This window comes from Coffea arabica, chromosome 6c (genome assembly GCF_036785885.1).
Source record: "Coffea arabica cultivar ET-39 chromosome 6c, Coffea Arabica ET-39 HiFi, whole genome shotgun sequence".
NCBI lineage: Eukaryota > Viridiplantae > Streptophyta > Magnoliopsida > Gentianales > Rubiaceae > Coffea > Coffea arabica.
In genome coordinates, this window is record NC_092320.1 from 59,416,408 (window position 1) to 59,443,978 (window position 27,571).

General features: G+C 33.6%; 5 protein-coding genes across 5 annotated transcripts; all 5 read left to right on the forward strand.

Moving 5' to 3' along the window:
* Nucleotides 1-204: 204 nt before the first annotated feature.
* LOC140008853 (putative lipid-binding protein AIR1B) lies at nucleotides 205-531 on the forward strand. Its single transcript, XM_072053754.1, has one exon. It carries the CDS (start codon nucleotides 205-207, stop codon nucleotides 529-531), a length of 327 nt encoding a protein of 108 aa, XP_071909855.1.
* A 6,068-nt stretch (nucleotides 532-6,599) lies between these two features.
* On the forward strand, nucleotides 6,600-6,926 carry LOC140008854 (putative lipid-binding protein AIR1B). The gene has a single exon (XM_072053755.1). The coding sequence runs from the start codon at nucleotides 6,600-6,602 to the stop codon at nucleotides 6,924-6,926; it is 327 nt and encodes a 108-aa protein (XP_071909856.1).
* Nucleotides 6,927-13,577: 6,651 nt separating this feature from the next.
* Nucleotides 13,578-13,904, forward strand: LOC140008855 (putative lipid-binding protein AIR1B). Its single transcript, XM_072053756.1, has one exon. The coding sequence runs from the start codon at nucleotides 13,578-13,580 to the stop codon at nucleotides 13,902-13,904; it is 327 nt and encodes a 108-aa protein (XP_071909857.1).
* A 6,067-nt stretch (nucleotides 13,905-19,971) lies between these two features.
* On the forward strand, nucleotides 19,972-20,298 carry LOC140008856 (putative lipid-binding protein AIR1B). The gene has a single exon (XM_072053757.1). The coding sequence runs from the start codon at nucleotides 19,972-19,974 to the stop codon at nucleotides 20,296-20,298; it is 327 nt and encodes a 108-aa protein (XP_071909858.1).
* A 6,651-nt stretch (nucleotides 20,299-26,949) lies between these two features.
* On the forward strand, nucleotides 26,950-27,276 carry LOC140008857 (putative lipid-binding protein AIR1B). Its single transcript, XM_072053758.1, has one exon. The coding sequence runs from the start codon at nucleotides 26,950-26,952 to the stop codon at nucleotides 27,274-27,276; it is 327 nt and encodes a 108-aa protein (XP_071909859.1).
* The last annotated feature ends 295 nt before the right edge of the window (nucleotides 27,277-27,571 follow it).

The following is a 27,571-nucleotide window of genomic DNA, read 5'->3' on the forward strand; positions in this document are numbered from 1 at the left end:
AAAACTTGGGGGGCCGTGGCCACCCTCAGCTACCCCCCAAACCCCACCCCACCCCACCCAAAAACCGCCCTCGCCAGCTCCATCATTGCAGCGAAACCAAGAAAGTTGACCCGCCTTGCTACTATAAAAACCCTCAACTTCTACCAAAACATTGCACAGCAAAAGCCCTTCTTTCTTGACTAAACCAACAATACTGTTGAGAATATGGGTTCCAAGGCCTCCACAACCACCCTAGCTCTCTTTCTTGCCTTTAACCTTATCTTTTTCACTCAGGTCAGTGCCACGCCCCTGCCTACTTGCACAGCTGTCCTGGACTTGAGTGTGTGCCTTTCTTTGTTGGGGATCCCCATCATAGATGTAGGTAGTCAATGCTGCAGTTGCTTTAATAACCTTGTTGACCTCGACGCAGCTGCTTGCCTTTGCGCCTACTTGAAAACTCGGAGCCTCCTCACCCTGGATCTCACAGCTGCCGTTACAGCGATTGTGAATGGCTGTGGCAAGCACTATCCATCAGGGTACCAATGTCTCTGAACAGATTTGCTTGCTTACTGCTGTTGGAATGTGCTTTTCTTTTGTTTCTCAATCATGAATTTACTTCTAAAGAACTCCTCGCCCTAAACAGTGGTTAGGAGTTACTTTGTCGTGGTGATCTCTCACATTTCATGTTTGTAATTTCCAATAAAGTTTTCATGTGCGAGTGAGCAGTCAGCTCTAAGCTTGTATCTTTCCCTGTGGTGATCAATGAAAAGTTAATAAGTTTTTTTTTTTATGTTATATTCATAACGCCATTTTCTGACTCTGTAAGGGAGCATTACGTATTTATAAGCATAAAATTGAGGATTAATGCACGGATATTTCTGTTGTTAGCCGGGAGGCAAGATTATGCTTACTTGCGGTTAAAACAATCCGTGGTTAATTAGCAGCATGCGTTGGAAACATGCCTACAAAAATGGATATCTAATATCTGATTTTCTTGATCGACTAATTAGTACGTTTACGCTTGGTAAATGTCACCTGCAACTTTCCAACCAGGCTTCGCAGCACTCTCCCGTGTACCAACCAGGCTTCGCAGCACTTCCCTATCCTCTTGGACAGACTGTGAAATAGCAACGTCCTAGAAAAATCTGTCCTTTGCCTTTTGTGCTGTTGTGGCTGAGAAAGTGAGAAAACATCAAAACTATGGTGTGATTAAGTTACTCGGATGTTATTTTGGTTTCGGGATAAATTCCTTTTGCCTACAAGCGGCAAAATGGACAAATGATTGATAGACGGATCTTGTTAGATGAATAGCCGACCAGTTTAATCCAATCCAATTATAAGCATTTAATAAATGGATGCAAAGAGGTATAAGATTTAGATGGATAGTGCAAAACTATAATCCATTCATTTGACTATCTATTAGTCCTAGGACTAACGAGATTCCTGTACACTCTACTATACTCTTTTTTAATTCATACTGTACGCTGTTTTTTAGTTACAGTCCGTACAATATCTCTTTGTCCGTACAATATCTATCTCTCCTTCTCTCTCTCTCTCTCTCTTTAATTTATTCTATTCCTAGTTATTGAATTAATAATTGGTTAGAAACCACCCTCTCTCGCGCCAACGCTGTCATTTGCTTAATTTAAAAGCAATGATAAAGTACCATAACAAGTTATGTCATCTATGCTGCATTGATAGCAATGACTGGCAATATAGATAGCAGTGACTGGAAATATAGATGGTTTCGTGAAAAGAAATTGTTAAAAGTGGGATGAGCCGATGAGGGAACATGGTTGTAAGAGCTAGAGAGGGAGGGCGAAGGGGGAAAGCTAGGAGGAATGAAACAAACTTGTGTCATTCCAAAACATAAGATGAAGTGAAAAAATAAATTTTTCCCAAAACGAGAGGTAAAAGAAATAAAGTCAATGCTTATAACCTGCTGCATGGCATTCTACCCGGGCGCTCCACATGGCATTATCTAATAAACCCAAAAAAAAATTTACTCTTCACATGGCATTCTACCAGGGCGCTCCATATGGTTGGCAAATGCTGTCGGCCTTATGGTAAAACATAAAATCATACGGGATTAGATTGTCATGCATATTATGTTTATATATTTTGGCCACTTCAACCATTTTAATTTTTAAACAAGAGTAATTTCGATATTTTCATAGGTTCCGTTACGAATAATCATTTCCGTTAGTTTGACACTTTAATCCAAATTACAATTGGATTATATGTAGTTTTTGAAACTATAAGGGGTTATGTGAAAATTAACTGTCGGCCTCATGGCAACAAATTCAACTATAAAACCATTGGCGCGATCTAGTGTGATTCTATTGTTCATTGATAATGGATTTACGTGGATGACATGGATAATGCACTTAAGTCCACCAATGTAATTGGTTATAAATAGTCATCCATTTAAAAATATTATGTATTTTTTAGTCATCGAAATCTACTTAGATTTATTTGGATGGATAAATAGACATGGATTCGTCGCATTAGCGTTCGTTTTTAAAATGCTAAAATCAGGAGGAACAAAAAGGTACATACAAGGTGGACTATTATATAAGTTTGGACAAGAATATCATCATCATTTAAAAATGAATCTAAAAATTCTAGGACATTGAATTGAATTAATTCTAACTCTAACTTTCAAATTTCGTAGGTAAATAGTGTTGCTTACACTCCAAGAGTAGTTATCACACTCCACTTTGACATTTATTAAGTGAAAGAAGATTGATAAGTGCATATTTTGTGCATTTTAAGTATTTTTTATTATTTAGTTTTGGAGCGTTTAAGTTATTTTCAAGCTAATAAACTAGATTTCTAGTGAAAATTTGCATTTTTTTGGTTTCATTGTGAAACATTGCATTTGTATGGAGTGAATTAAGAAGATATTTGGATAATGGTTGATGATTTGAAGTGATATAAAGAGAATATGTAGTGCAAAATGTTCCAAAGATAAAATGCAATCAAGTATAAAGGAAGAAATATTTGACAGTTTTGACACATTTTGATATTTTGGCTATATCTTGAGTTAAAAGTATCAAATTGAGATAATTCTTGAATCGTTTTGAAGCTAAGAAATATTTCTACATTTCTTATGAAACATCAAAGTCCAATTCATGAGTTTTCGTGGTCAAAAAGTTGAAATACAGTTGGCCATTTTTGCTACCAAAAGTTAAAATATGAGATTGAGCAGCCAAAGATATTTTGATCATTTCTTAGTCTACAGGACTCCAAATCAGATGATTCTTGATACACTAAAAACTAACTCAAAGGATTGCAACCTTCATGTTTTGCACAAAAATTAGTTCAATCTCCATCATCGAAAAAATATCAGTTGAACTTGGTGTAAAAATTGACTGATCAAAAAAGTTCAAACCGGCAGGGAAGGCAATACGCGGGTACAGTACGCATCCTTAAGAATGTGTATTCTATAAATGTATGTGGAACTTGCACAGCCACTTATTTTGATTTTTCACAAAATTTTATAGCTCAATTTCAACAAGAATTTCAACTGTAGTTGTAAAGAAAAACGATGAGGGGACATGGTTGTAAGAGAGAGGGAGGGGAAAGGGGGAAAGGAGGAATGAAACAAACTTGTGACGTTCCAAAACATAAGATGAAGTAAAAAAATAAAAGTTTCGCAAAAAGAGAAGGAAAAGAATTAAAGTCAATGCTTATAACCTCCTGACATGGCATTCTACCTGGGCGCCTCACATGGCAGTATGAAGTAAACCCAAAAAAAAAATTGCTCTTCACGTGGCATTCTATATGGACGCATCACATGGCATTCGACCAGGGCGCTTCACATGGCATTATGAAATATACCCAAAAAAAATTACTCAAAAAGTGGGAATATATATATATATATATATATATATATATATATATATAGGGCAAATTACACTTTGCCCCCTGTGGTTCAGTGCTTTTATACATAATCCCTCCTATGCTTTCAAAAGGTATACATAACCCTCTAATAGTTTAGATAAAAATGTTAAAGTTACGAAATTTGCATTTCATAATTGAGTCAACTAAAATGTCAAAATACAGTTGGCCATTTTTGCTACCAAAAGTTAAATTAAAATTTGACACTAGTTCAAAGAAATGCTAAATCTAGGGAGTTTATTCATGGGAGTAATGGTGCACATTTGTAACTTTAATGACTTGTTCCATGTAATTTTATAGAGGAAATGAACTTGTAATTAATTTTATAACCATGAGAGTAGGTATGACTTAATTATAGGTATAGTTGATTTACTATGAGAATAAGTTTTACCTGCATAAAGAAATTATACTATAACTAACCAAGATAATAGTACTCAATGATCCAAAAATTGTATTTGCATGAATAGTTAGGGATACCATAGCCTAAAGAGCTTTCATAGCTATTTTCTTGCACATTCTAGCTCAGTTTTATTTCCTTCAATTTGTTGATCGTTTAAATAATTGAGGAGTTTTAGTCGTGCTGGTAATTGTCCATTTTTTCCTATGGGTTCGGCCCTTAATATCCTATATTCAATCTCGACTTATATACTTGTAAAAAATCACGTATGAGATATTTAGAATTTTATGAATGTAAAATTTAGCTGTAGAATAAGCTAAATTGTTATATGCATGCCGCATTCTCATCAAGTTTTTGCTACAAAGTTAACCTCATGTGGAATATGCATACTTCAAACTCTTAAATAACCTACATATTGGGTTGGGATAAACTCTAATTCCTGTCTAGACTTGATCTTGAGTTATCATCGAGGAACATGGCAACTAGGGGTGAGCAAAAATACCTGTTAATCCAAAAATTTATCATATCCGATCTAATCTGATCCGAAAATTAGGATATCCAATATATATTATTTGACCGGATCAAAAGAGAATCGGATACCTGTTTAGATACAAGACGGGATAGAATCACATAATTAAAAACCCGAAGGTACCCAACCAGCCTTGCATATATATTTTTTATTTTTTATTTTTATACACATATTACAAAATAATATTTTCAGAGCTAAATAAGTAATTCCATTAAACAAATTGCATTACAAAAAATGGGAGACTATAGTTTGTTTTTAAAATTTATTTGTAGAGGCTATGATTTTATATTTTTTTTAAAAAAAGTTTAATTGATGTGGAATATGTATGTTAAAAAAAAAACTACTACTTATTTCAAATTTTCATTGATTTTGAGTTCTTTTAAGTTTTTTCCTTTTTTTTTGTCTTCTCTTCGAATGTTTGTTTCTTAGTGGAAGATTTTTTTGAGAAATTTTTTTTATTAAATCTTAAATGAATATGTAATATACAAAATTAAATTAGTATAAATCATTTTTTTTTAAAAAAATTAATGATAAGTGGGGCTAGATGGGCACCTGTTGACTCGACCTTGTCTCAACGGGTGCCCAATTATCTGATACTCGTTGATATGTGGGGCAAGTAAGGGTTAGAAAATGGTGCATGAGATGAGTACCCCATCCATACCCACTCGTAATGGCAACATGCAATTTTGACACATCTTATTCACTCATCCAATGGGTTTGCCAACCTATGCTAGAGTTGCCAGCTAATAGTGACAGAGCCAAGTTTTTTTTTCCTACGGGATCAAAATTTTTCCTAACAAAATTATCTTAATATGTTATGTTCAAAATAATTTTCATCTATTTAAACATATGACATCTAAAAATATCAAATATTAAATTTAGTTATAAAGAAAATAAAAATTAAGACAAGAAATAACCATTGATTAAATATTTTGTCACAAACCGCCCAACTTGCATATTATGAGGAGATGCTCCAATTTGTCATATATGTAATACACACACACACACACATACACACATATATATATATGTATGTATGTATATGTGTGTGTGTGTGTGTATTTTCAATTAGAAAAGATAAAAGTTATATTAACGTACCTTAAAATTTTAACATCTTCTTCTTAAAAGTAAAATGAGTGTTATGTTCTTTCATAGAATTAAATTTATCTATAATTGAATCAATGCTAAATTTTTCAATAACTTTCTTTTCTATGCACACAGTTAAGTAATCGTTCAAGAAATTATCTTTCATTTTGTTTTGGACCTTTGTCTTGACTATTTTCATAATTAAAAATATCCATTCTGTAATTGTAGTTAATACAGGATGAGTGAAAACAAGTTTAATCAATTAGGCTAAATTGTATATTTGTATATGAGCCAATAAAGTAATAATTATTTTTAGCCCACTGATAATTATGAATTGGGTCTTTTTATTATAGTATGTCAAATTGGGTCAATTTACTATGGATAATCAAATTATATGTTTAATTTTTTGAATGTTAAATAATTAGCACAATAAAACATAAATTTGGAGGCCAATTTTGCTCTACACGTATATTTTTATATTATGAATTAAGGTTTTCAAAACTTGGGGGGCCGTGGCCACCCTCAGCTACCCCCCAACCCCACCCCACCCCACCCCACCCAAAAACCGCCCTCGCCAGCTCCATCATTGCAGCGAAACCAAGAAAGTTGACCCGCCTTGCTACTATAAAAACCCTCAACTTCTACCAAAACATTGCACAGCAAAAGCCCTTCTTTCTTGACTAAACCAACAATACTTTTGAGAATATGGGTTCCAAGGCCTCCACAACCACCCTAGCTCTCTTTCTTGCCTTTAACCTTATCTTTTTCACTCAGGTCAGTGCCACGCCCCTGCCTACTTGCACAGCTGTCCTGGACTTGAGTGTGTGCCTTTCTTTGTTGGGGATCCCCATCATAGATATAGGTAGTCAATGCTGCAGTTGCTTTAATAACCTTGTTGACCTCGACGCAGCTGCTTGCCTTTGCGCCTACTTGAAAACTCGGAGCCTCCTCACCCTGGATCTCACAGCTGCCGTTACAGCGATTGTGAATGGCTGTGGCAAGCACTATCCATCAGGGTACCAATGTCTCTGAACAGATTTGCTTGCTTACTGCTGTTGGAATGTGCTTTTCTTTTGTTTCTCAATCATGAATTTACTTCTAAAGAACTCCTCGCCCTAAACAGTGGTTAGGAGTTACTTTGTCGTGGTGATCTCTCACATTTCATGTTTGTAATTTCCAATAAAGTTTTCATGTGCGAGTGAGCAGTCAGCTCTAAGCTTGTATCTTTCCCTGTGGTGATCAATGAAAAGTTAATAAGTTTTTTTTTTTATGTTATATTCATAACGCCATTTTCTGACTCTGTAAGGGAGCATTACGTATTTATAAGCATAAAATTGAGGATTAATGCACGGATATTTCTGTTGTTAGCCGGGAGGCAAGATTATGCTTACTTGCGGTTAAAACAATCCGTGGTTAATTAGCAGCATGCGTTGGAAACATGCCTACAAAAATGGATATCTAATATCTGATTTTCTTGATCGACTAATTAGTACGTTTACGCTTGGTAAATGTCACCTGCAACTTTCCAACCAGGCTTCGCAGCACTCTCCCGTGTACCAACCAGGCTTCGCAGCACTTCCCTATCCTCTTGGACAGACTGTGAAATAGCAACGTCCTAGAAAAATCTGTCCTTTGCCTTTTGTGCTGTTGTGGCTGAGAAAGTGAGAAAACATCAAAACTATGGTGTGATTAAGTTACTCGGATGTTATTTTGGTTTCGGGATAAATTCCTTTTGCCTACAAGCGGCAAAATGGACAAATGATTGATAGACGGATCTTGTTAGATGAATAGCCGACCAGTTTAATCCAATCCAATTATAAGCATTTAATAAATGGATGCAAAGAGGTATAAGATTTAGATGGATAGTGCAAAACTATAATCCATTCATTTGACTATCTATTAGTCCTAGGACTAACGAGATTCCTGTACACTCTACTATACTCTTTTTTAATTCATACTGTACGCTGTTTTTTAGTTACAGTCCGTACAATATCTCTTTGTCCGTACAATATCTATCTCTCCTTCTCTCTCTCTCTCTCTCTTTAATTTATTCTATTCCTAGTTATTAAATTAATAATTGGTTAGAAACCACCCTCTCTCGCGCCAACGCTGTCATTTGCTTAATTTAAAAGCAATGATAAAGTACCATAACAAGTTATGTCATCTATGCTGCATTGATAGCAATGACTGGCAATATAGATAGCAGTGACTGGAAATATAGATGGTTTCGTGAAAAGAAATTGTTAAAAGTGGGATGAGCCGATGAGGGAACATGGTTGTAAGAGCTAGAGAGGGAGGGCGAAGGGGGAAAGCTAGGAGGAATGAAACAAACTTGTGTCATTCCAAAACATAAGATGAAGTGAAAAAATAAATTTTTCCCAAAACGAGAGGTAAAAGAAATAAAGTCAATGCTTATAACCTGCTGCATGGCATTCTACCCGGGCGCTCCACATGGCATTATCTAATAAACCCAAAAAAAAATTTACTCTTCACATGGCATTCTACCAGGGCGTTTCACATGGCATTATGAAATAAACCCAAAAAAAATTGCTTAAAAAGAGGGAATATATATATATATATATATATATGTGTGTGTGTGTGTGTGTGTGTGTGTGTGTGTAGACACTTTATCCCTTGCGATTTGATACTTTTATACATAACCCCCTATGGTTTCAAAAGATATATATAACCCTTAATAGTTTAAATTAAAGTGTTAAAGTGATAGAATTTGTATTTCATAATGGAGTCAACTAAAATGCAAAAAATATCCCAATGTAAAGTTAAAAATTATTTGTTAATCACAAGGGACTTATGTATATATTTTGAAAACTATAAAGGGGTTATATGATAAAGTACTAAATCATATAGAGTTATATGGTAAAACATAAAATCATACGGGATTAGGTTGTCATGCATATTATGTTTATATATTTTGGCCACTTCAACCATTTTAATTTTTAAACAAGAGTAATTTCGACATTTTCATAGGTTCCGTTACGAATGATCATTTCCGTTAGTTTGACACTTTATTTCCATTTAAAAAAAAAACACGCGCGCACACAAATACACACACACACAAGCGAATCTTTAGTTTATTTATGATGTAAATTTCGTTGAGACAGGGACCGAAAATGAAAATGATTGGCGAATGCTGTCGGCCTTATGGCAAGAAATTCAACTATAAAACCATTGGCATGATCTAGTGTGATTCTATTGTTCATTGATAATGGATTTACGTGGAAGACATGGATAATGCACTTAAGTCCACCAATGTAAGTGGTTATAAATAGTCATCCATTTAAAAATATTATGTATTTTTTAGTCATCGAAATCTACTTAGGTTTATTTGGATGGATAAATAGACATGGATTCGTCGCATTAGAGTTCATTTTTAAAATGCTAAAATCAGGGGGGGGGGACAAAAAGGTATGTACAAGGTGGACTATTATATGAGTTTGGATTAGAATATCATCATCATTCAAAAATGAATCTAAAAATTCTAGGACATTGAATTGAATTAATTCAAACTCTAATTTTCAAATTTCGTAGGTAACTAGTGTTGTTTACACTCCAAGTGTAGCTATGACACTCCACTTTGACATTTTATTAAGTGAAAGAAGATTGATATGTGCGTATTTTGTACATTTTAAGTATTTTTTTATTATTTGTTTTGGAGCGTTTAAGTTATTTTCAAGCTAATTAACTAGATTTCTAGTGAAAATTTGTAGTTTTTGGTTTTAGTGTGAAACATTGTATTTGTATGGATTTAAGTGGTGAAAACTTTATGTTTTTGTAGGTTTTAATAATTCAATCATCAAATGGAGTAAATTAAGAAGATATTTGGATGACTGTTGATGATTGAAGTGATATAAAGAAAATATGAATTGCAAAATGTTGAAAAGATGAAATGCAATCAAGTATAAAAAAGGAAATATTCTATAGCTTGGACACCTTTTGGTATTTCGACTATATCTTGAGCTATGAGTATCGAATTGAGGTGATTCTTGAACCATTTTGAACCTATGAAATAGTTCTACATTTCTTATGAAACATCAAGATCCAATTCATGAGTTTACATGGTCAAAAAGTCGAAATAGAATTGGCCATATTTGCTACCAAAAGTTAAAATAGGAGATTGGGCAGTCAAGAATATTTTGGTCATTTCTCAGTCTATGGAGTTCCAAATCAGATAATTCTTGATGCATTGAAAACTAATTCAAAGGGCAGCAACTTTCATATTTTGCACAAGTGTTAATTCAACCTCCATCATCGAGAAAATATCAATTGAACTTGGTGCAAAAAAAACTTGATAAGAAAAGTACAAACCTGCAGGGGAGGTAATACGCGGGTACAGTACGCAACCTTAAGAATGTGTATTCTATAAACGTATGTGTAACTTGCACATCAACTTATTTTGATATTTCACAAAACTTTATGGCTCAATTTCAACAAAAATTTCAACTATAGTTGTAAAGAAATGCGATGAGGGGACGAGGTTGTAAGAGAGAGGGAGGGGGAAGGGGGGAAGGAGGAATGAAACAAACTTGTGACGATTTTTTCTCAAAAAAGAGAGGGAAAAGAAATAAAGTCAATGCTTATAACCTGCTGCATGCATTCTACCCGGGCGCTCCACATGGCATTATGAAAGAAACCCAAAAAAAATTACTCTTCACATGGCATTCTACAAGGGCGCATCACATGGCATTATGAAGTAAACCCAAAAAGAAATTACTCTTCACGTGGCATTCTACATGGGTGCATCACATGGCATTCGACCAGGACATGGCATTATGAAATATACCCAAAAAAAATTACTCAAAAAGAGGGAATATATACATATACATATATATATATATATATATATATATATTGGGCAAATTACACTTTGTCCCTTGTGGTTCAATGTTTTTATACATAATCTCTCCTATGGTTTTAAAAGATATACATAACCCCCTAATAGTTTAGATTAAAATGTCAAAGTGACCAAATTTGCGTTTTATAATTGAGTCAACTAAAATATCAAAATCCAGTTAGCCATTGTTGCTACCAAAAGTTAAATTAGAATTTGACACTAGTCCAAAAAAGTACTAAATCTAGGGAGTTCATTCACGGGAGTAAAGGTGCACCTTTGTAATTTTAATGACTTGTTCCGGCCATGTAATTTCATAGAGGAAATAAACTTGTAATTAATTTTATAACCATGAGAATATGTATGAATTAATTATAGGTATAGTTGATTTACTATGAGAATAAGTTTTACTTACATAAAGAAATTGTACCATAATTAGCCAAGATAGTAGTACTCAATGATCCAAAAATTGTATTTGCATGAATAGTTACGGATACCATACCTTAAGGAGCTTTCATAGCTATTTTCTTGCACATTGTAGCTCAGTTTTATTTCCTTTAATTTGTTGATCGTTTGAATAATAGAGGACCTTTAGTAGTGCTGGTAATTGTCCATTCTTTCCTTTGTATTCGACCCTTAATACCCTATATTCAATCTCGACTTGTATACATGCCCCATTCTCGTCAAGTTTTTGCTACAAAGTTAACTTCATGTGGTATATGCATACTTCAAACTCTTAAATAAACTACATATTGGGTTGGTATAAACTCTAATTCTTGTCTAGACTTGATCTTGAGTTATCATCGAGGAACAAGGCAACTAGGGGTGGGCAAAAATACCTGTTAATCCAAAAATTTTCCATATCCGATCCGATCTGATCCGAAAATTAAGATATCCAATCCATATTATTTGACTGGATCAAAAGAGAATCGGATACCCGTTTAGATACAGGACCGGATAGAATCACATAATTAAAAACCTAAAGGTACCCGACCAGCCTTGCATATATATTTTTTATTTTTATTTTTATACACATATTACAAAATAATATATTCAGAGCTAAATAAGCAATTCCATTAAACAAATTGCATTACAAAAAATGGGAGACTATAGTTTGTTTATAAAATTTATTTGTAGAGGCTATGATTTTATATTTTTTTAAAAAGAGTTTAATTAATGTGGAATATGTATATTAAAAAAAAAGCTACTACCTATTTCAAATTTTCATTGATTTTGAACTCTTTTAAGTTTTTTCCTTTTTCTTGTGCTCTCTTCGAATGTTTGTTTCTTAGTGGAAGATTGCTTTTGAGAATACTTGTTTCTTAGTGAAAGATTTTTTTTGAGAAAATTTTTTATTAAATCTTAGATGAATATATAATATACAAAATTAAATTAGTAAAAATTATTTTTTAAAAAAAATTAAATGATAAGTGGGGCTAAACAAGTACCTGTTGACTCGACCTTATCTAAGCGGGTGCCCAATTATCAGATACTAGTTGATATGCAGGGCAAGTAAGGGTTAGAAAATGGTGCATGAGATGAGTACCCGATCCGTACCTACCCTAATGGCAACATGCAATTTCGACACCTCTTATTCACTCATCCAATGGGTTTGCCAACCTATGCTTGAGTAGCTAGCTAATAGTGACAGAGCCAAGATTTTTTTCCTAGGGGGATCAAGATTTTTTCTAACAAAATTATCTTAATATATTATGTTCAAAATAATTTTTATCTGTTTAAATATATGACATCTAAAAATATCAAATATTAAATTTAATTATAAAGAAAAATAAAAATTAAGGCAAGAAACAACCTTTGAATAATTATTTTATATCACAAACCATCCAACTTGCATATTATGAGAAGATGCTCCAATATGTCATATGTGTAATACACACACACACACACACACATATACATACATAATTCTCAACCAATTTGTCCCTTTTAAAATCACCTGTAAAGGGATAATATCCCAACTTTTTAATCCTATATTATTTAAACGAACAAATTCTCTGTGTAGAAACATGGCAGGAAGCTCATCATCATACAATACAATCCAAAAGAGAAACAATATATGTATATGTGTGTGTGTATCTATATATTTTCAATTAAAAAAAGATAAAAGTTGTATTAACATACCTTGAAATTTCAGCATCTTTTCTTAAAAGTAAGATGAGTGTTACATTCTTTCATAGAATTAAATTTATCTATGATTGAATCAGTGCTAAATTTTTCAACAACTTGCTTTTCTATTTACATAATTAAGCAATCATTCAAGAAATTATCTTTCATCTTGTTTGGAACCTTTGTCTTGATTATTTTCCTAACTAAAAATATTCATTATGTATTTGTAGTTAATACAGGATGAGTGAAAACAAGTTTAATCAATTAGGCTAAATTGTATATTTGTATATGAGCCAATAAAGTAATAATTATTTTTAGCCCACTGATAATTATGAATTGGGTCTTTTTATTATAGTATGTCAAATTGGGTCAATTTACTATGGATAATCAAATTATATGTTTAATTTTTTGAATGTTAAATAATTAGCACAATAAAACATAAATTTGGAGGCCAATTTTGCTCTACACGTATATTTTTATATTATGAATTAAGGTTTTCAAAACTTGGGGGGCCGTGGCCACCCTCAGCTACCCCCCAACCCCACCCCACCCCACCCCACCCAAAAACCGCCCTCGCCAGCTCCATCATTGCAGCGAAACCAAGAAAGTTGACCCGCCTTGCTACTATAAAAACCCTCAACTTCTACCAAAACATTGCACAGCAAAAGCCCTTCTTTCTTGACTAAACCAACAATACTGTTGAGAATATGGGTTCCAAGGCCTCCACAACCACCCTAGCTCTCTTTCTTGCCTTTAACCTTATCTTTTTCACTCAGGTCAGTGCCACGCCCCTGCCTACTTGCACAGCTGTCCTGGACTTGAGTGTGTGCCTTTCTTTGTTGGGGATCCCCATCATAGATGTAGGTAGTCAATGCTGCAGTTGCTTTAATAACCTTGTTGACCTCGACGCAGCTGCTTGCCTTTGCGCCTACTTGAAAACTCGGAGCCTCCTCACCCTGGATCTCACAGCTGCCGTTACAGCGATTGTGAATGGCTGTGGCAAGCACTATCCATCAGGGTACCAATGTCTCTGAACAGATTTGCTTGCTTACTGCTGTTGGAATGTGCTTTTCTTTTGTTTCTCAATCATGAATTTACTTCTAAAGAACTCCTCGCCCTAAACAGTGGTTAGGAGTTACTTTGTCGTGGTGATCTCTCACATTTCATGTTTGTAATTTCCAATAAAGTTTTCATGTGCGAGTGAGCAGTCAGCTCTAAGCTTGTATCTTTCCCTGTGGTGATCAATGAAAAGTTAATAAGTTTTTTTTTTTATGTTATATTCATAACGCCATTTTCTGACTCTGTAAGGGAGCATTACGTATTTATAAGCATAAAATTGAGGATTAATGCACGGATATTTCTGTTGTTAGCCGGGAGGCAAGATTATGCTTACTTGCGGTTAAAACAATCCGTGGTTAATTAGCAGCATGCGTTGGAAACATGCCTACAAAAATGGATATCTAATATCTGATTTTCTTGATCGACTAATTAGTACGTTTACGCTTGGTAAATGTCACCTGCAACTTTCCAACCAGGCTTCGCAGCACTCTCCCGTGTACCAACCAGGCTTCGCAGCACTTCCCTATCCTCTTGGACAGACTGTGAAATAGCAACGTCCTAGAAAAATCTGTCCTTTGCCTTTTGTGCTGTTGTGGCTGAGAAAGTGAGAAAACATCAAAACTATGGTGTGATTAAGTTACTCGGATGTTATTTTGGTTTCGGGATAAATTCCTTTTGCCTACAAGCGGCAAAATGGACAAATGATTGATAGACGGATCTTGTTAGATGAATAGCCGACCAGTTTAATCCAATCCAATTATAAGCATTTAATAAATGGATGCAAAGAGGTATAAGATTTAGATGGATAGTGCAAAACTATAATCCATTCATTTGACTATCTATTAGTCCTAGGACTAACGAGATTCCTGTACACTCTACTATACTCTTTTTTAATTCATACTGTACGCTGTTTTTTAGTTACAGTCCGTACAATATCTCTTTGTCCGTACAATATCTATCTCTCCTTCTCTCTCTCTCTCTCTCTTTAATTTATTCTATTCCTAGTTATTGAATTAATAATTGGTTAGAAACCACCCTCTCTCGCGCCAACGCTGTCATTTGCTTAATTTAAAAGCAATGATAAAGTACCATAACAAGTTATGTCATCTATGCTGCATTGATAGCAATGACTGGCAATATAGATAGCAGTGACTGGAAATATAGATGGTTTCGTGAAAAGAAATTGTTAAAAGTGGGATGAGCCGATGAGGGAACATGGTTGTAAGAGCTAGAGAGGGAGGGCGAAGGGGGAAAGCTAGGAGGAATGAAACAAACTTGTGTCATTCCAAAACATAAGATGAAGTGAAAAAATAAATTTTTCCCAAAACGAGAGGTAAAAGAAATAAAGTCAATGCTTATAACCTGCTGCATGGCATTCTACCCGGGCGCTCCACATGGCATTATCTAATAAACCCAAAAAAAAATTTACTCTTCACATGGCATTCTACCAGGGCGCTCCATATGGTTGGCAAATGCTGTCGGCCTTATGGTAAAACATAAAATCATACGGGATTAGATTGTCATGCATATTATGTTTATATATTTTGGCCACTTCAACCATTTTAATTTTTAAACAAGAGTAATTTCGATATTTTCATAGGTTCCGTTACGAATAATCATTTCCGTTAGTTTGACACTTTAATCCAAATTACAATTGGATTATATGTAGTTTTTGAAACTATAAGGGGTTATGTGAAAATTAACTGTCGGCCTCATGGCAACAAATTCAACTATAAAACCATTGGCGCGATCTAGTGTGATTCTATTGTTCATTGATAATGGATTTACGTGGATGACATGGATAATGCACTTAAGTCCACCAATGTAATTGGTTATAAATAGTCATCCATTTAAAAATATTATGTATTTTTTAGTCATCGAAATCTACTTAGATTTATTTGGATGGATAAATAGACATGGATTCGTCGCATTAGCGTTCGTTTTTAAAATGCTAAAATCAGGAGGAACAAAAAGGTACATACAAGGTGGACTATTATATAAGTTTGGACAAGAATATCATCATCATTTAAAAATGAATCTAAAAATTCTAGGACATTGAATTGAATTAATTCTAACTCTAACTTTCAAATTTCGTAGGTAAATAGTGTTGCTTACACTCCAAGAGTAGTTATCACACTCCACTTTGACATTTATTAAGTGAAAGAAGATTGATAAGTGCATATTTTGTGCATTTTAAGTATTTTTTATTATTTAGTTTTGGAGCGTTTAAGTTATTTTCAAGCTAATAAACTAGATTTCTAGTGAAAATTTGCATTTTTTTGGTTTCATTGTGAAACATTGCATTTGTATGGAGTGAATTAAGAAGATATTTGGATAATGGTTGATGATTTGAAGTGATATAAAGAGAATATGTAGTGCAAAATGTTCCAAAGATAAAATGCAATCAAGTATAAAGGAAGAAATATTTGACAGTTTTGACACATTTTGATATTTTGGCTATATCTTGAGTTAAAAGTATCAAATTGAGATAATTCTTGAATCGTTTTGAAGCTAAGAAATATTTCTACATTTCTTATGAAACATCAAAGTCCAATTCATGAGTTTTCGTGGTCAAAAAGTTGAAATACAGTTGGCCATTTTTGCTACCAAAAGTTAAAATATGAGATTGAGCAGCCAAAGATATTTTGATCATTTCTTAGTCTACAGGACTCCAAATCAGATGATTCTTGATACACTAAAAACTAACTCAAAGGATTGCAACCTTCATGTTTTGCACAAAAATTAGTTCAATCTCCATCATCGAAAAAATATCAGTTGAACTTGGTGTAAAAATTGACTGATCAAAAAAGTTCAAACCGGCAGGGAAGGCAATACGCGGGTACAGTACGCATCCTTAAGAATGTGTATTCTATAAATGTATGTGGAACTTGCACAGCCACTTATTTTGATTTTTCACAAAATTTTATAGCTCAATTTCAACAAGAATTTCAACTGTAGTTGTAAAGAAAAACGATGAGGGGACATGGTTGTAAGAGAGAGGGAGGGGAAAGGGGGAAAGGAGGAATGAAACAAACTTGTGACGTTCCAAAACATAAGATGAAGTAAAAAAATAAAAGTTTCGCAAAAAGAGAAGGAAAAGAATTAAAGTCAATGCTTATAACCTCCTGACATGGCATTCTACCTGGGCGCCTCACATGGCAGTATGAAGTAAACCCAAAAAAAAAATTGCTCTTCACGTGGCATTCTATATGGACGCATCACATGGCATTCGACCAGGGCGCTTCACATGGCATTATGAAATATACCCAAAAAAAATTACTCAAAAAGTGGGAATATATATATATATATATATATATATATATATATATATAGGGCAAATTACACTTTGCCCCCTGTGGTTCAGTGCTTTTATACATAATCCCTCCTATGCTTTCAAAAGGTATACATAACCCCCTAATAGTTTAGATAAAAATGTTAAAGTTACGAAATTTGCATTTCATAATTGAGTCAACTAAAATGTCAAAATACAGTTGGCCATTTTTGCTACCAAAAGTTAAATTAAAATTTGACACTAGTTCAAAGAAATGCTAAATCTAGGGAGTTTATTCATGGGAGTAATGGTGCACATTTGTAACTTTAATGACTTGTTCCATGTAATTTTATAGAGGAAATGAACTTGTAATTAATTTTATAACCATGAGAGTAGGTATGACTTAATTATAGGTATAGTTGATTTACTATGAGAATAAGTTTTACCTGCATAAAGAAATTATACTATAACTAACCAAGATAATAGTACTCAATGATCCAAAAATTGTATTTGCATGAATAGTTAGGGATACCATAGCCTAAAGAGCTTTCATAGCTATTTTCTTGCACATTCTAGCTCAGTTTTATTTCCTTCAATTTGTTGATCGTTTAAATAATTGAGGAGTTTTAGTCGTGCTGGTAATTGTCCATTTTTTCCTATGGGTTCGGCCCTTAATATCCTATATTCAATCTCGACTTATATACTTGTAAAAAATCACGTATGAGATATTTAGAATTTTATGAATGTAAAATTTAGCTGTAGAATAAGCTAAATTGTTATATGCATGCCGCATTCTCATCAAGTTTTTGCTACAAAGTTAACCTCATGTGGAATATGCATACTTCAAACTCTTAAATAACCTACATATTGGGTTGGGATAAACTCTAATTCCTGTCTAGACTTGATCTTGAGTTATCATCGAGGAACATGGCAACTAGGGGTGAGCAAAAATACCTGTTAATCCAAAAATTTATCATATCCGATCTAATCTGATCCGAAAATTAGGATATCCAATATATATTATTTGACCGGATCAAAAGAGAATCGGATACCTGTTTAGATACAAGACGGGATAGAATCACATAATTAAAAACCCGAAGGTACCCAACCAGCCTTGCATATATATTTTTTATTTTTTATTTTTATACACATATTACAAAATAATATTTTCAGAGCTAAATAAGTAATTCCATTAAACAAATTGCATTACAAAAAATGGGAGACTATAGTTTGTTTTTAAAATTTATTTGTAGAGGCTATGATTTTATATTTTTTTTAAAAAAAGTTTAATTGATGTGGAATATGTATGTTAAAAAAAAAACTACTACTTATTTCAAATTTTCATTGATTTTGAGTTCTTTTAAGTTTTTTCCTTTTTTTTTGTCTTCTCTTCGAATGTTTGTTTCTTAGTGGAAGATTTTTTTGAGAAATTTTTTTTATTAAATCTTAAATGAATATGTAATATACAAAATTAAATTAGTATAAATCATTTTTTTTAAAAAAATTAATGATAAGTGGGGCTAGATGGGCACCTGTTGACTCGACCTTGTCTCAACGGGTGCCCAATTATCTGATACTCGTTGATATGTGGGGCAAGTAAGGGTTAGAAAATGGTGCATGAGATGAGTACCCCATCCATACCCACTCGTAATGGCAACATGCAATTTTGACACATCTTATTCACTCATCCAATGGGTTTGCCAACCTATGCTAGAGTTGCCAGCTAATAGTGACAGAGCCAAGTTTTTTTTTCCTACGGGATCAAAATTTTTCCTAACAAAATTATCTTAATATGTTATGTTCAAAATAATTTTCATCTATTTAAACATATGACATCTAAAAATATCAAATATTAAATTTAGTTATAAAGAAAATAAAAATTAAGACAAGAAATAACCATTGATTAAATATTTTGTCACAAACCGCCCAACTTGCATATTATGAGGAGATGCTCCAATTTGTCATATATGTAATACACACACACACACACATACACACATATATATATATGTATGTATGTATATGTGTGTGTGTGTGTGTATTTTCAATTAGAAAAGATAAAAGTTATATTAACGTACCTTAAAATTTTAACATCTTCTTCTTAAAAGTAAAATGAGTGTTATGTTCTTTCATAGAATTAAATTTATCTATAATTGAATCAATGCTAAATTTTTCAATAACTTTCTTTTCTATGCACACAGTTAAGTAATCGTTCAAGAAATTATCTTTCATTTTGTTTTGGACCTTTGTCTTGACTATTTTCATAATTAAAAATATCCATTCTGTAATTGTAGTTAATACAGGATGAGTGAAAACAAGTTTAATCAATTAGGCTAAATTGTATATTTGTATATGAGCCAATAAAGTAATAATTATTTTTAGCCCACTGATAATTATGAATTGGGTCTTTTTATTATAGTATGTCAAATTGGGTCAATTTACTATGGATAATCAAATTATATGTTTAATTTTTTGAATGTTAAATAATTAGCACAATAAAACATAAATTTGGAGGCCAATTTTGCTCTACACGTATATTTTTATATTATGAATTAAGGTTTTCAAAACTTGGGGGGCCGTGGCCACCCTCAGCTACCCCCCAACCCCACCCCACCCCACCCCACCCAAAAACCGCCCTCGCCAGCTCCATCATTGCAGCGAAACCAAGAAAGTTGACCCGCCTTGCTACTATAAAAACCCTCAACTTCTACCAAAACATTGCACAGCAAAAGCCCTTCTTTCTTGACTAAACCAACAATACTTTTGAGAATATGGGTTCCAAGGCCTCCACAACCACCCTAGCTCTCTTTCTTGCCTTTAACCTTATCTTTTTCACTCAGGTCAGTGCCACGCCCCTGCCTACTTGCACAGCTGTCCTGGACTTGAGTGTGTGCCTTTCTTTGTTGGGGATCCCCATCATAGATATAGGTAGTCAATGCTGCAGTTGCTTTAATAACCTTGTTGACCTCGACGCAGCTGCTTGCCTTTGCGCCTACTTGAAAACTCGGAGCCTCCTCACCCTGGATCTCACAGCTGCCGTTACAGCGATTGTGAATGGCTGTGGCAAGCACTATCCATCAGGGTACCAATGTCTCTGAACAGATTTGCTTGCTTACTGCTGTTGGAATGTGCTTTTCTTTTGTTTCTCAATCATGAATTTACTTCTAAAGAACTCCTCGCCCTAAACAGTGGTTAGGAGTTACTTTGTCGTGGTGATCTCTCACATTTCATGTTTGTAATTTCCAATAAAGTTTTCATGTGCGAGTGAGCAGTCAGCTCTAAGCTTGTATCTTTCCCTGTGGTGATCAATGAAAAGTTAATAAGTTTTTTTTTTTATGTTATATTCATAACGCCATTTTCTGACTCTGTAAGGGAGCATTACGTATTTATAAGCATAAAATTGAGGATTAATGCACGGATATTTCTGTTGTTAGCCGGGAGGCAAGATTATGCTTACTTGCGGTTAAAACAATCCGTGGTTAATTAGCAGCATGCGTTGGAAACATGCCTACAAAAATGGATATCTAATATCTGATTTTCTTGATCGACTAATTAGTACGTTTACGCTTGGTAAATGTCACCTGCAACTTTCCAACCAGGCTTCGCAGCACTCTCCCGTGTACCAACCAGGCTTCGCAGCACTTCCCTATCCTCTTGGACAGACTGTGAAATAGCAACGTCCTAGAAAAATCTGTCCTTTGCCTTTTGTGCTGTTGTGGCTGAGAAAGTGAGAAAACATCAAAACTATGGTGTGATTAAGTTACTCGGATGTTATTTTGGTTTCGGGATAAATTCCTTTTGCCTACAAGCGGCAAAATGGACAAATGATTGATAGACGGATCTTGTTAGATGAATAGCCGACCAGTTTAATCCAATCCAATTATAAGCATTTAATAAATGGATGCAAAGAGGTATAAGATTTAGATGGATAGTGCAAAACTATAATCCATTCATTTGACTATCTATTAGTCCTAGGACTAACGAGATTCCTGTACACTCTACTATACTCTTTTTTAATTCATACTGTACGCTGTTTTTTAGTTACAGTCCGTACAATATCTCTTTGTCCGTACAATATCTATCTCTCCTTCTCTCTCTCTCTCTCTCTTTAATTTATTCTATTCCTAGTTATTAAATTAATAATTGGTTAGAAACCACCCTCTCTCGCGCCAACGCTGTCATTTGCTTAATTTAAAAGCAATGATAAAGTACCATAACAAGTTATGTCATCTATGCTGCATTGATAGCAATGACTGGCAATATAGATAGCAGTGACTGGAAATATAGATGGTTTCGTGAAAAGAAATTGTTAAAAGTGGGATGAGCCGATGAGGGAACATGGTTGTAAGAGCTAGAGAGGGAGGGCGAAGGGGGAAAGCTAGGAGGAATGAAACAAACTTGTGTCATTCCAAAACATAAGATGAAGTGAAAAAATAAATTTTTCCCAAAACGAGAGGTAAAAGAAATAAAGTCAATGCTTATAACCTGCTGCATGGCATTCTACCCGGGCGCTCCACATGGCATTATCTAATAAACCCAAAAAAAAATTTACTCTTCACATGGCATTCTACCAGGGCGTTTCACATGGCATTATGAAATAAACCCAAAAAAAATTGCTTAAAAAGAGGGAATATATATATATATATATATATATGTGTGTGTGTGTGTGTGTGTGTGTGTGTGTGTAGACACTTTATCCCTTGCGATTTGATACTTTTATACATAACCCCCTATGGTTTCAAAAGATATATATAACCCTTAATAGTTTAAATTAAAGTGTTAAAGTGATAGAATTTGTATTTCATAATGGAGTCAACTAAAATGCAAAAAATATCCCAATGTAAAGTTAAAAATTATTTGTTAATCACAAGGGACTTATGTATATATTTTGAAAACTATAAAGGGGTTATATGATAAAGTACTAAATCATATAGAGTTATATGGTAAAACATAAAATCATACGGGATTAGGTTGTCATGCATATTATGTTTATATATTTTGGCCACTTCAACCATTTTAATTTTTAAACAAGAGTAATTTCGACATTTTCATAGGTTCCGTTACGAATGATCATTTCCGTTAGTTTGACACTTTATTTCCATTTAAAAAAAAAACACGCGCGCACACAAATACACACACACACAAGCGAATCTTTAGTTTATTTATGATGTAAATTTCGTTGAGACAGGGACCGAAAATGAAAATGATTGGCGAATGCTGTCGGCCTTATGGCAAGAAATTCAACTATAAAACCATTGGCATGATCTAGTGTGATTCTATTGTTCATTGATAATGGATTTACGTGGAAGACATGGATAATGCACTTAAGTCCACCAATGTAAGTGGTTATAAATAGTCATCCATTTAAAAATATTATGTATTTTTTAGTCATCGAAATCTACTTAGGTTTATTTGGATGGATAAATAGACATGGATTCGTCGCATTAGAGTTCATTTTTAAAATGCTAAAATCAGGGGGGGGGGACAAAAAGGTATGTACAAGGTGGACTATTATATGAGTTTGGATTAGAATATCATCATCATTCAAAAATGAATCTAAAAATTCTAGGACATTGAATTGAATTAATTCAAACTCTAATTTTCAAATTTCGTAGGTAACTAGTGTTGTTTACACTCCAAGTGTAGCTATGACACTCCACTTTGACATTTTATTAAGTGAAAGAAGATTGATATGTGCGTATTTTGTACATTTTAAGTATTTTTTTATTATTTGTTTTGGAGCGTTTAAGTTATTTTCAAGCTAATTAACTAGATTTCTAGTGAAAATTTGTAGTTTTTGGTTTTAGTGTGAAACATTGTATTTGTATGGATTTAAGTGGTGAAAACTTTATGTTTTTGTAGGTTTTAATAATTCAATCATCAAATGGAGTAAATTAAGAAGATATTTGGATGACTGTTGATGATTGAAGTGATATAAAGAAAATATGAATTGCAAAATGTTGAAAAGATGAAATGCAATCAAGTATAAAAAAGGAAATATTCTATAGCTTGGACACCTTTTGGTATTTCGACTATATCTTGAGCTATGAGTATCGAATTGAGGTGATTCTTGAACCATTTTGAACCTATGAAATAGTTCTACATTTCTTATGAAACATCAAGATCCAATTCATGAGTTTACATGGTCAAAAAGTCGAAATAGAATTGGCCATATTTGCTACCAAAAGTTAAAATAGGAGATTGGGCAGTCAAGAATATTTTGGTCATTTCTCAGTCTATGGAGTTCCAAATCAGATAATTCTTGATGCATTGAAAACTAATTCAAAGGGCAGCAACTTTCATATTTTGCACAAGTGTTAATTCAACCTCCATCATCGAGAAAATATCAATTGAACTTGGTGCAAAAAAAACTTGATAAGAAAAGTACAAACCTGCAGGGGAGGTAATACGCGGGTACAGTACGCAACCTTAAGAATGTGTATTCTATAAACGTATGTGTAACTTGCACATCAACTTATTTTGATATTTCACAAAACTTTATGGCTCAATTTCAACAAAAATTTCAACTATAGTTGTAAAGAAATGCGATGAGGGGACGAGGTTGTAAGAGAGAGGGAGGGGGAAGGGGGGAAGGAGGAATGAAACAAACTTGTGACGATTTTTTCTCAAAAAAGAGAGGGAAAAGAAATAAAGTCAATGCTTATAACCTGCTGCATGCATTCTACCCGGGCGCTCCACATGGCATTATGAAAGAAACCCAAAAAAAATTACTCTTCACATGGCATTCTACAAGGGCGCATCACATGGCATTATGAAGTAAACCCAAAAAGAAATTACTCTTCACGTGGCATTCTACATGGGTGCATCACATGGCATTCGACCAGGACATGGCATTATGAAATATACCCAAAAAAAATTACTCAAAAAGAGGGAATATATACATATACATATATATATATATATATATATATATATTGGGCAAATTACACTTTGTCCCTTGTGGTTCAATGTTTTTATACATAATCTCTCCTATGGTTTTAAAAGATATACATAACCCCCTAATAGTTTAGATTAAAATGTCAAAGTGACCAAATTTGCGTTTTATAATTGAGTCAACTAAAATATCAAAATCCAGTTAGCCATTGTTGCTACCAAAAGTTAAATTAGAATTTGACACTAGTCCAAAAAAGTACTAAATCTAGGGAGTTCATTCACGGGAGTAAAGGTGCACCTTTGTAATTTTAATGACTTGTTCCGGCCATGTAATTTCATAGAGGAAATAAACTTGTAATTAATTTTATAACCATGAGAATATGTATGAATTAATTATAGGTATAGTTGATTTACTATGAGAATAAGTTTTACTTACATAAAGAAATTGTACCATAATTAGCCAAGATAGTAGTACTCAATGATCCAAAAATTGTATTTGCATGAATAGTTACGGATACCATACCTTAAGGAGCTTTCATAGCTATTTTCTTGCACATTGTAGCTCAGTTTTATTTCCTTTAATTTGTTGATCGTTTGAATAATAGAGGACCTTTAGTAGTGCTGGTAATTGTCCATTCTTTCCTTTGTATTCGACCCTTAATACCCTATATTCAATCTCGACTTGTATACATGCCCCATTCTCGTCAAGTTTTTGCTACAAAGTTAACTTCATGTGGTATATGCATACTTCAAACTCTTAAATAAACTACATATTGGGTTGGTATAAACTCTAATTCTTGTCTAGACTTGATCTTGAGTTATCATCGAGGAACAAGGCAACTAGGGGTGGGCAAAAATACCTGTTAATCCAAAAATTTTCCATATCCGATCCGATCTGATCCGAAAATTAAGATATCCAATCCATATTATTTGACTGGATCAAAAGAGAATCGGATACCCGTTTAGATACAGGACCGGATAGAATCACATAATTAAAAACCTAAAGGTACCCGACCAGCCTTGCATATATATTTTTTATTTTTATTTTTATACACATATTACAAAATAATATATTCAGAGCTAAATAAGCAATTCCATTAAACAAATTGCATTACAAAAAATGGGAGACTATAGTTTGTTTATAAAATTTATTTGTAGAGGCTATGATTTTATATTTTTTTAAAAAGAGTTTAATTAATGTGGAATATGTATATTAAAAAAAAAGCTACTACCTATTTCAAATTTTCATTGATTTTGAACTCTTTTAAGTTTTTTCCTTTTTCTTGTGCTCTCTTCGAATGTTTGTTTCTTAGTGGAAGATTGCTTTTGAGAATACTTGTTTCTTAGTGAAAGATTTTTTTTGAGAAAATTTTTTATTAAATCTTAGATGAATATATAATATACAAAATTAAATTAGTAAAAATTATTTTTTAAAAAAAATTAAATGATAAGTGGGGCTAAACAAGTACCTGTTGACTCGACCTTATCTAAGCGGGTGCCCAATTATCAGATACTAGTTGATATGCAGGGCAAGTAAGGGTTAGAAAATGGTGCATGAGATGAGTACCCGATCCGTACCTACCCTAATGGCAACATGCAATTTCGACACCTCTTATTCACTCATCCAATGGGTTTGCCAACCTATGCTTGAGTAGCTAGCTAATAGTGACAGAGCCAAGATTTTTTTCCTAGGGGGATCAAGATTTTTTCTAACAAAATTATCTTAATATATTATGTTCAAAATAATTTTTATCTGTTTAAATATATGACATCTAAAAATATCAAATATTAAATTTAATTATAAAGAAAAATAAAAATTAAGGCAAGAAACAACCTTTGAATAATTATTTTATATCACAAACCATCCAACTTGCATATTATGAGAAGATGCTCCAATATGTCATATGTGTAATACACACACACACACACACACATATACATACATAATTCTCAACCAATTTGTCCCTTTTAAAATCACCTGTAAAGGGATAATATCCCAACTTTTTAATCCTATATTATTTAAACGAACAAATTCTCTGTGTAGAAACATGGCAGGAAGCTCATCATCATACAATACAATCCAAAAGAGAAACAATATATGTATATGTGTGTGTGTATCTATATATTTTCAATTAAAAAAAGATAAAAGTTGTATTAACATACCTTGAAATTTCAGCATCTTTTCTTAAAAGTAAGATGAGTGTTACATTCTTTCATAGAATTAAATTTATCTATGATTGAATCAGTGCTAAATTTTTCAACAACTTGCTTTTCTATTTACATAATTAAGCAATCATTCAAGAAATTATCTTTCATCTTGTTTGGAACCTTTGTCTTGATTATTTTCCTAACTAAAAATATTCATTATGTATTTGTAGTTAATACAGGATGAGTGAAAACAAGTTTAATCAATTAGGCTAAATTGTATATTTGTATATGAGCCAATAAAGTAATAATTATTTTTAGCCCACTGATAATTATGAATTGGGTCTTTTTATTATAGTATGTCAAATTGGGTCAATTTACTATGGATAATCAAATTATATGTTTAATTTTTTGAATGTTAAATAATTAGCACAATAAAACATAAATTTGGAGGCCAATTTTGCTCTACACGTATATTTTTATATTATGAATTAAGGTTTTCAAAACTTGGGGGGCCGTGGCCACCCTCAGCTACCCCCCAACCCCACCCCACCCCACCCCACCCAAAAACCGCCCTCGCCAGCTCCATCATTGCAGCGAAACCAAGAAAGTTGACCCGCCTTGCTACTATAAAAACCCTCAACTTCTACCAAAACATTGCACAGCAAAAGCCCTTCTTTCTTGACTAAACCAACAATACTGTTGAGAATATGGGTTCCAAGGCCTCCACAACCACCCTAGCTCTCTTTCTTGCCTTTAACCTTATCTTTTTCACTCAGGTCAGTGCCACGCCCCTGCCTACTTGCACAGCTGTCCTGGACTTGAGTGTGTGCCTTTCTTTGTTGGGGATCCCCATCATAGATGTAGGTAGTCAATGCTGCAGTTGCTTTAATAACCTTGTTGACCTCGACGCAGCTGCTTGCCTTTGCGCCTACTTGAAAACTCGGAGCCTCCTCACCCTGGATCTCACAGCTGCCGTTACAGCGATTGTGAATGGCTGTGGCAAGCACTATCCATCAGGGTACCAATGTCTCTGAACAGATTTGCTTGCTTACTGCTGTTGGAATGTGCTTTTCTTTTGTTTCTCAATCATGAATTTACTTCTAAAGAACTCCTCGCCCTAAACAGTGGTTAGGAGTTACTTTGTCGTGGTGATCTCTCACATTTCATGTTTGTAATTTCCAATAAAGTTTTCATGTGCGAGTGAGCAGTCAGCTCTAAGCTTGTATCTTTCCCTGTGGTGATCAATGAAAAGTTAATAAGTTTTTTTTTTTATGTTATATTCATAACGCCATTTTCTGACTCTGTAAGGGAGCATTACGTATTTATAAG